Below are 10,251 nucleotides of genomic sequence, written 5' to 3' on the forward strand. Positions count from 1 at the left end.
CTACCCTCACTCCATCGATTTATCCGCATATACTGGACAGCTGTCCAAGCGAAGAGCGGCCAACTATTAGCGATAATGCCTTGTAAAAAGGTTGGCAGTATCACAATGACACTGCCGATTGCAGTACGAGGTAAATTGGATGCACTATGCACCACAGATAATCCAAAGTGTTTCTAGATCCAGAGGAAACCGAGACCAAGTTTCGTGCCGTGCCACTCGTGGAGCTCACTACCACAACAAATCCAAACGTTCGAAATATGTTTCTCATGAGACGAAGTCGACATTTTTGATCAAAAGCCTCGTTGGTGCTTGATGTGGCTTCTCTGTTAATTTCACGTGGAAATTCATCTAGGAAAAAGATGAAGGGCTTCTTTCCACTCGCAGCTCGATCTTCGAGTGCCATTTTCACGTCTTGGCGAGTCTTAACAGTTTCATCAACTTTATTTTTTCCAAGCAGTGCAGCTTGAATAAATCCATAAAGACACAGATTCTCTATACCTCGCAATTTTGGAATGCTGCCGATATCGCACCGATCTTTTATGTTTCGAAAGTCTTTATTGAGGCAAAAGCTGAAAGCATCGGTACGTGATGAATACGCTGCACTGATGTCTTGTACTTTATCAGGTACCCTTTCACACCATATGTAAAAAACATCAAATTCTCCTGTGGCGTTTATGTTGAATGCCATTTGCGTCTTTCCCATACCAGACGAGCTTTCCAAAACAACAAACGGTGCGATGTCAAAATTGCCCTCGAGGATTGCGCGGATTGCTTTCGAGAGTGACTCGACTTGTTCATGCCTCGCAAGCGTCTTGGAGAGAGACTCATACCTTTCCACAAATCTAGCTTCGCCGCTGTTCGGCGAAATGGTGAGTGGGACCTCATTTGGAAGCACCACCAGCACGTGAATTTGCTTTGGCTGCGGCGCGGGCATTTGGTTCTCGTTTAGATAATCCTGGATAGACCAAATTGCCCTTAATGGCTTACAGTAAAGCATACTTTTGATGTCATCATCCACCTTTCCCTCTTCGAGTTGCTGTGCACTCGGCTCGCTACCCGACAGCCACGCGTCCCCCTTCCTCGCCAAGTACAGCTCGAGATCGCTAGCATCGCATTTAACTTTGCTTGGAATTTTAGTTTTAATAGCGTCCTTTAAGTCCCCCATTGACTCATTTTCGTCGATATTCATCGGAAAGACGACTTTCACTCCGATTAGGGCACAGAAGAGCTTCACTATTTGTGTTATGTCTTTCTCTTTTGAATTGTGAACCCGAAAATCCGCAAGAGTAACGAGCCCTCTCCTAAGAGGTCGCAAGATCTCGAGGGTTAGGGTTCCATTTCAAACCATCGCACGGCGTTGCTGCTTAACCAAACGTCGATTTAGCGGCGACTTGCGTGACTGCGGCAACACACGCACGTCCGCTGACACGCTAGGCACCACAAGTCCTCCACACTTTTCACAAATGAAGTCGAGGACTGATTGCGGGGAGCTGTGCGTGGCTCGAGCGAGCAAGCTGCATCATCGAGGCACTAAAACCCAAGTCATAATATCGATTCGTAACATAATTCGATCTTAGCAATGGAGGAGCGTACATCATGTGGTGCGCGAGCGTCGAATTCGTTGGCAATAGCGCATGGGCGGAGGTCCAAAGATACGTAAAGCGTTTCTCCAATTGCCGCGTGTGTTCAGCGCTTGTCACCTTGATTTCGGGGAGATGGAGTGGCGCGTGAGCTTCCATTACTGCACACGATTCGTGTGATAAATTCATACAGGTAATTGACCAAAAATGGGTAAAACCATAATACACGACGATTTGTTCCTTACGCATCAATACAAAGCTCAAAGACAAAACAAAATACGACACTTTTAGAGCGTGTTGCCTTTCCAGAATTAAAAATACAATGTATGAAAAGTGCTTTTGAGCGTGGCATCACATCTGGTGGCAAGACGCGGCGTCTAAGTTTATTGGATGGCTACGAATATATCGACAGTTAAATTCTTCAAGAAAGCTCTCATCCGAGTGTGACAAAAAAAACAACACCAATTCAGATATTTCAATTCAATACTTCGGAAGATGCATTGTATAGAATAGAATGTACGTCAAAGCAATCTGTATTGATTATAATAAAGCAAACATGATGCAAACCGAGTTCAATTAACTAGATTCTTCCAGTGCCAATCTCGATGAAAATGACCAGCATTTTGTCGCAGAGCCTCGTGCTGCCATCATTCATGCACTGTACTTTCTGCAATTCTTGATTCTCCATCCCAGCGTCGACCCACCTGAAATGCGATAAACATTTATCGTTGACAAATTGTGTTCTCGCACAAATGCTGCATATGTTTCTTCCCTCGTGAAATATTCTTTCTGCAATCCCCTCGTCAGTACCAAATGCACTTTGGATTCAGCCGGTACACGCGACAGAATCTTTCTTATTGTCTCGAGCGACAGAGGCTGCTCCTCGTCGTTGCATTCGCCAGATATCAGCCCGGAATCAATACGAAAGTCGATCGTTTCACTGTTGGCAATTTGGACGAAATTGTCCAACTTTAATTCGTCATTAAGCAGCCAAGCTGGCCATTTTACGTTTGGAGGAGACAAGAATGGAACGACCCAATTCCCGCGTGTCTCAAAACCTACAGGAAAATCTATCTTCACATCTTGTGACCTGACGCCCAACTCGTACAAAAGCCGACCCAAAAATGTCGGTAATGCCACCCCGCCGAGTCCGTCAACATGACTCGCCAACACGACGGCCGCTGACACCAATGCTTCGAGACGCTGCCCATCGTTGATAGGCTGGTTGGTATTATGAAAATACATTGTGGTAGTCGACACTGACGCTAGGACCTCACGCAAGGGATGGTTAAACGGACGATAACATAAACCGCCGGTCATAGTCAAGTGTAGTAGCACGTCATTCGCTGGGTGAGGAAACACACTACGACATTCCCAGGTACGTTTGTCTTCAGCTTTGATCTTGGCTTCGTTGCTTTTGATATCTGCGACTTTATACAGTTCGCCGGTTGGCGTCAGCATCAGCCTGAACATCGTCTTTTCATCTAAGCAAGCATAATGACTGTCAATCAAATTCACTTTACCGTCTTCAGCACGATAAATTGAGCAGAGCAACAAGCACAGCTGACCAATCTTGAACTCGTGATATCGTTTTGGCTTCAAATTGGCAAACATTGGTGCCAAATGTCCAACCAGCGCATTTAAGTAATTTGCTGTATTGCTGCCCTCACTCCACCGATTTTTCCGCATATACTGGACAGCTGTCCAAGCGAAGAGCGGCCGACTATTAGCGATAATGCCTTGTAAAATGGTTGGCAGTATCATAATGTCACTGTCGATTGCAGTACGAGGTAAAAGTGGATGCACTATGCACCACAGATATTTGAAAGTGTTTCTAGATCCAGCGGAATCGGTACCAAGTTTCGTGCCGTGCCGTTCGTGGAGCTGACTATCACAACAAGTCCAAACGATCGAAATATGTTTCTCATGAGACGAAGTCGACATTTTTGATCAAAAGCCTCGTTGGTGTTTGATGTGGCTTCTCTGTCAATTTCACGTGGAAATTCATCTAGGAAAAAGATGAAAGGCTTCTTTCCACTCGCAGCTCGATCTTCGAGTGCCGTTTTCACAGCTTGGCGAGTCTTAACGGTTTCATCAATTTTATTTTTTCCTAGCAGTGCAGCTTGAATAAATCCATAAAGAGACAGATTCTCCTCTATACCTCGCAATTTTGTAATGCTGCCGATATCGCCCCGATCTTTTAAGTTTTGAAAGTCTTTATCAAGGCAAAAGCTGAAAGCATCGGTGCGTGATGAATACGCTGCACTGATGTCTTGTACTTTATCAGGTACCTTATTACACCATATGTAGAAAACATCAAATTCTCCTGTGGCGTTCAAGTTGAATGCCATTTGCGTCTTTCCCATACCAGACGAGCTTTCCAAAACAACAAACGGTGTGGTGTCAAAATTGCCTTCGAGGATTGCGCGGATTGCTTTCGAGAGTGACTCGACTTGTTCATGCCTCGCAAGTGTCTTGGAGAGAGACTCATACTTTCCACAAATCTGGCTTCGTCGCTGTTCGGCGAAATGGTGAGTGGGACCTCATTTGGAAGCACCACCAGCACGTGAATTTGGTTTGGCTGCGACGCGGGCATTTGGTTTTCGTTTAGACAATCCTCGAATAGGCCAAATTGGATCTAATGGCTTACAATTAAGCATACTTTTGATGTCATCATCCACATTTCCCTTTTTGAGTTGCTGTGCACTCGGCTCGCTAACGACAGCCACGCGTCCCCCTTCCTCGCCAAGTACAGTTCGAGTTTGCGAGTATCGCATTTAATTATGTTTGGATTCTTAGTTTTAATAACGTCCTTTAAGTCCCCGCATTGACTCCTTTTCGTCGATATCCACATAGAATACGTCTTTCACTCCGATTAGGGCACATACGAGCTCCACCATTTGTGTTTTGTCTTTCTTTTTCGAATTGTGAACCCGAAAATCCGCAAGAGTAACGAGCCCTCTCCCAAGAGGTCGCAAGATCTCGAGGGTTAGGGTTTTATTTCAAACCATAAAAATATTCAATTTCATTTGATTGGCGTAAAATATATCACATAGCGCAACATGCATGATGTAACGGGACGAAGTTGTCCCAATGTTTCACTAATTTATTAAGCACAATTTGTGTAACGGGAAGTACGTAACATAAGAATTATTTCCTAAGAACGAAAGGAAATAAGCAAAGAAGTGCAACTAATTAGTTTTATTAATTATTTGACTGAAAAGAAATAATATTACCAAATATGGTAATATCGACGCAACAAAATTAGGCAAGATATGAGATCTATCGATAGGTTGATTTGGTCAGAATCAACCTAACCTTTTTTCACACAGATGACAGTCTATATAGCTATTTTACTAGAATTAGACGGAATGACTTCTCAATCTACCTAGAATATGACTGTGAGCCTGCTAGTATACATTGAGCTAGAGTATTATACAGTGTATCTGCTATAATACAGATTCCTAACGTTGTTCGATGAGGGAGAATGGAGAATCTACGATCGATCCTCTTGTATCTTCCGATGCAACCAACCTTGCATTTGTTGCTTGAGGAACCTCACAGCGAATAAATGTGGGTTGACTTGCATAAAACCACCAATGTGGGTTGACTTGCATAAAACCACCAAGTGAGCGAGAACACCGAAGTTGTTTCAATACACACTTGATCGAGGCTTGGTCTTCTTCAGATTGAGAACGACGCATGGAAGCTCGTACATGAGCGCTGAACGTCGTATAGATGACACGGAGTGCTGGTAGCAACGGTGTTGGTGCGCGCTGTCGGAACAGACAGTCGTTGCGCACGGTCCACACAAAGTGAAGGACGATCGCACGCATGATCTGCCATAGGTCTCCCAACATGCCGATGTGTTCTTTCCACTCGTCAGTTGGTGTGGGTCGACGTCCAAGTACAATGTCGATCCACTTTGGGGCGTAGGTGAAGAACGAAGACCAGTCACGAAACATCACTGGCCATAGTTCAGAGGGCAATACGCACTCGAAAAACAGATGTTGTTCTGTCTCCACTGCAGAACACCCATCACGGATGCAATATATGATCTGCGGGTGAGCGTCTCGCAGGAAAGAGAAGCGAGATCGTACTGGCAACAGACGCATTGCCAGTCGATACTGGAGATCTTCATACACCGGTAGCAGTATCTTTCTCAGATGTTTGCACAGTCGCACAAACCTCTTGCTGTCATCTGCTGTGGCTCGAACGTGGTGTAGTTGGATGGGGTGAGGTTTCTATGGTGTTGGTGGTTGCCACACGATAGCGAGCAGCTGGGATAGGGGAATCGAGGGAACAATATGTGTTCGTTCCCCAACCTTCACTCCAACGTAAGGAGCTCGAGAGATCTCCGTGTCGTTTGTAATGGGGACTACTGAGTTGGTTTCGCACAGTCCGATCAGTCGCTGGAAGACTTGTGTGGCTTCAACATGGATTGCGCGGAGCCACTTGTATTGCTGGTAAGCTGGTACAGCAGTGTACTGGTAGTCGATATGAGAGCGAGCAAAAGCGTCGACGTTTGGCCATGAACCATCCGGACATAGGAAGTCAGAGAGACTTCTTATCTGGAAAGCGTTGGCGACGTGTTGACGATAACTGCGCTGGGGCTCTGCAACCATACAGAAGCTACGACGCTGGACTTCTGAAGTGTCAATTCGAGTTGCCTTGACATACTGGAACTCGGACGGACCATGGAACTAGATCGGTTGTCTGAGCAGGTATGTGAGACGAGCTGGAGGATTGAGATCACGCCATGTGACTTCTTACTTGAGCGAGTACCACAGACACCACACCACTCTCCACCATTGGGACAAGACACACCGCTTGAGTAGTGCACCATGTCGCAGCGGACTGATCGTCAGGAAGTCGAGTGGCTGCCATGGGCCCCAACCTGGGAGAGCAAGCAATAGAAGTGTTAATCCTGCAGTGGTCCAGTTGCGTGTCGTCGAGGTTGAGGCAGCGACAAACTGGAGCAACTGTTGGAGCTTCTGACGCTTGAGTGAAGCTTCGATGCTGGGGATGTGCAATCCACCCTCCGAGCGTGGTTGATACAGGAACTCCTTGGCGATCAACTGGATATGCTTGGCGTTGCGTTCGTAGCGACGACTGAGCACGAATCGGTTGAGTGTCGACTGCCACTTCTTGACAATGCGGTCAGGAACTGGGACATGTACCGTGTAGTGCCAGAGCCGAGAAAGAACCATGGTGAGCGCGATGAGTAGACGACCTCTCAAGGTTCGTGCTCGACGGAACCAGAGCAGGAAACCTTCATAGAAGCGTCGATCCAGGAACTCGATGATGGCATCGTCCGTTGTGTCTTGACCGAAGAGGAGACCGAGAAACTTGACATTCCCGCCTCTCTGCAGTACCTTGATGCCAGGGATAACTGGGGCTTCACGTATCCGATGCAGTGGCATCAAAGAACACTTGCTCAAGTTGAGCTTGGCACCAGAGCCATCGCAATACACCTGGACAAGTTCGAGTTGCGCTTGGATACCTTGTATCGAGCTAGAGAGCAACGTCGAGTCATCAGCGAAGAACAATCCGGGAACTGTGTGATCCTCTGTCAGACAGATGCCATGTTCTTCGTGTTGACGTAACAGATTACCCAATGGTTTGATGACCATTAGAAAGAGCAATGCTGAGAGCGGGTCACCTTGTTTGACACCGCGTGTCGGACAGATTGCTGGCTGGATGTGACCATTGATCAGAAGGTGAGCCTGTTGACCTGTGTACAGCAGCTTCACCCAGTCGGAGAAGGCTCCACCACAGCCCATGCGATCAAGCACTTGGAACATATAATTCCAGTTGACTCGGTCTTACGCTTTTTCTAAGTCATCAACATGGCGTAGGCCTCTTCATCTCTTGCAGTCACGAGATCTTGCAGATCAGCCAGAAAGCGAATGTGGTGATGGATGGATCTACCCTTCACGAACGCCTTCTAATCGACGTGGATCAGTTTGGGTAGGGAGAGCTGTAGTCGATACGTCAGTGTCTTGGACAGAGCTTTGACGTCGACTCCCATGAGCGAGATCGGTCGAAAGTTTCCCGGATCGGCCCGGGAACCCTTCTTGTGCAAGAGACAGACTGCTGACTGAGGCTGGGAGTATAGGAGCTCACCTCGTGCTAGCTGATAGTTGAACACGATGCTTAGACATTCACCAAAGACATCAGTTGCAACTTGATAGAAACCAGCTGTGAGTCCATCCATCCCAGGAGCAGAGCTGGCCTTCATGTGTTTAGGTGCGTCAGCCAAATCGGCGCCGGAGATTGGAGTGTTCAGCAGATCTTGTTCTTCTGTCGAGAGCCGCTTTTCGATCGTACTCAGCAACTTCCGACTTTTACTGGAGTTGGTTGGCGGCGTAGATTCAGCTGGACTGTCTCGATCTCCCATGATAGATCCCCAGTGAGCTCGGAATCCCGCTGAGATATCTTGGGAGTTGTGTGAGACACGTCCATTCGATGTCTGGACTTCTTCGATACTGACTCGACGGAGTGAAGTGTCTAGTGGTCGGAAGAAGTATTTGGATGACGTCTCAGCATGTTGAGCTTGGAAGTCGAAGGCAGCGTCTTGGTTATAGCAACTAGATCTGTTCACACAGTCCCGGTATGCTTCCATAGCGGTATGGAAACCAGCCTGGGATACGGGGTGACGATCTTCGCGGAATCGCTTCGCTGCGTCGTCGAGTGTCTTGCGAGCTATTTCGACTGCAGCTTCATTTTGGGATCGAAGTTTGCGTTGGAGTGCCTGCAGAAGCCGACGGACTGACTTCTTCCATTGTTCCCAGACCTTGCCTGGGTTCTTGGCGGCTTGGATATCTTGCAGTAGTTGCTGAGCCTCACCCTGGATGGCTTCAACCACCTCCGGGTACTCAAGCAGATAAGCTGGGAATCTCCAATATCCACGACCATGCAACTGGGACATGGAGCGGAGTGTGACTTGGTGCACCAAGTGGTCACCTGCACCCTTGGGTTCGAAGTACTTGGCATCGCCGTACACTGCGTTGCTGAAGTCTTCAGACATGAGGATGTAGTCGAGTCGGTTTTTACGTGGCTGAGGACCTGTGTACACTCGTTCATCTGGATGGTGGATGCGCCAGGAATCTACCACTCCAAGCTGACCGAGCCAACCGAGGCATGCACTGCGTCCAGGACGAGCACGAAGCGAGGGTTGAGATGAGTCCATGCTTGGATCCAGAGGTGTGTTGAGGTCGCCGAGCACGAGGTGCGTCGCATTGTCTTCGAACAAGTCGACTCGTAGGTGATCGAAGAACACCAACTTGTCGGAGTCGTTGACAGGCGAGTAGACATTGTGGATGTATATGGGAGCATTCCCAACTGACACTCGGATCACTAGATAGCGACCTGGGACTGTCAGATCGGGAAGCTCCACGACAGTGTCGAAACCTGGGAAGTCCGAGCGGAGTACAGTCAGCACTCCACCTGACCGACCGGTAGTCTGGGTTGAGCTGCTAGCACCCGGATCACTGACAAAGAGTTTGTGCTGGAATCGGGCGTCGTGGTTGAACTTGAGTGTGTCGAGATGATGAGAATCACGTAGTTTGGTTTCTTGGACACAAGAGACGCTGTGTCGCTGAAGAAAATTTTCAATCAGCAGATGGTCATTCTTCTTGATCCCATTGGTGTTGACTGTCAGCAAGCTGACGCCTTGCCACGAAATCTTGGCTGTGTCTACTGTTTCGACAACATTACGAACTCTGACTGAGTGGGCCAGTCACGAGTGTGAGTTGATCGTCTACCTTCTGTAACTGGAGTACGCTTGCATCGTCTGGGTAGAAGCCATCACTGGCGCGAAGGGCTTCAAGGTCGTTCAGCATGGAACCCTGCCATTGGACAGCTTCCCAAAGTTTGAAACAGATCTCTCCAAGCTTGGATCTCAACAGTGCCAAAAGCAAGTTGGGGTGAAGAAGGCGACGATTGTGTGCTGGAATCCACGCGATCGACATACCAGTCACATGTTCGAGCCAGTAGTCTTTCTCGAAGATTCTCGGCGCCGTGCACATGAGCATGAGCTCAAAGAAAGCCAGTGCTCTGGATGCACGCACAAGCTCTTTTGTGCTGTCTGATGGTGTCTTCCACCATGCAGCCACACGTTGGAACAGCTCCTCTGGTTTCTTCGGAACCTTGTCACCAAGGTGTTTGGCCCACTTGTTCGCGAAAGTGGTCGACTTATCTGGATCTGTCGCGCTCAGCACACGGTTGATCAGGTGTAGGTGAGCCAAGTCGCTGACATGAGAGCTGGTGGCAGACATCTCTTGGAGTAACACGGTATTGAAGGCGAGGGGCGTTGAACACGATGCGTAGTACACCACCGTGTCTGCGTTGTTGGTATTTCTCAACACCTTACGCGACCCCGAAATCTTGGAATCAGCAACCGCAAGGCGATCTGGCGATAGCTGGAGATCGGCTGTCTCTTCAGTGTCTCCATCTCTGCGACGATCTCTTGGATTGGCATCGGTTTCTCGGTCTTCACAACGCTGGTGTGATGCTTGGTAAGGAAATGGCTGGCTTCCTTCGACTCACTTAACTGGGCTGGAGCCTTCACCGTGCGAGGCACGATCTGGAAACGTGGACCATGTTGCTCATCGAGAGTGGCCGAGCAACAGGCGAAATTAACCTCAACCTTGCTAAGCACGTCAAAGTA

At 48.1% G+C, this 10,251-nt stretch overlaps 2 protein-coding genes across 2 annotated transcripts; both read right to left on the reverse strand.

The window, feature by feature from the left end:
* Positions 1 to 100: 100 nt before the first annotated feature.
* CCR75_009730 (uncharacterized protein) lies at positions 101 to 1,189 on the reverse strand (the record flags this gene model as incomplete). The annotated part of the gene is made up of 1 exon (XM_067967769.1): positions 101 to 1,189. The coding sequence occupies one exon, from the start codon at positions 1,187 to 1,189 to the stop codon at positions 101 to 103; it is 1,089 nt and encodes a 362-aa protein (XP_067819546.1).
* Positions 1,190 to 3,915: 2,726 nt separating this feature from the next.
* On the reverse strand, positions 3,916 to 4,176 carry CCR75_009729 (uncharacterized protein; the record flags this gene model as incomplete). The annotated part of the gene is made up of 1 exon (XM_067967768.1): positions 3,916 to 4,176. The coding sequence occupies one exon, from the start codon at positions 4,174 to 4,176 to the stop codon at positions 3,916 to 3,918; it is 261 nt and encodes an 86-aa protein (XP_067819457.1).
* Between the last annotated feature and the right edge of the window lie 6,075 nt (positions 4,177 to 10,251).

This window comes from Bremia lactucae, linkage group LG9 (assembly GCF_004359215.1).
Source record: "Bremia lactucae strain SF5 linkage group LG9, whole genome shotgun sequence".
In the NCBI taxonomy this organism is placed as follows: domain Eukaryota; phylum Oomycota; class Peronosporomycetes; order Peronosporales; family Peronosporaceae; genus Bremia; species Bremia lactucae.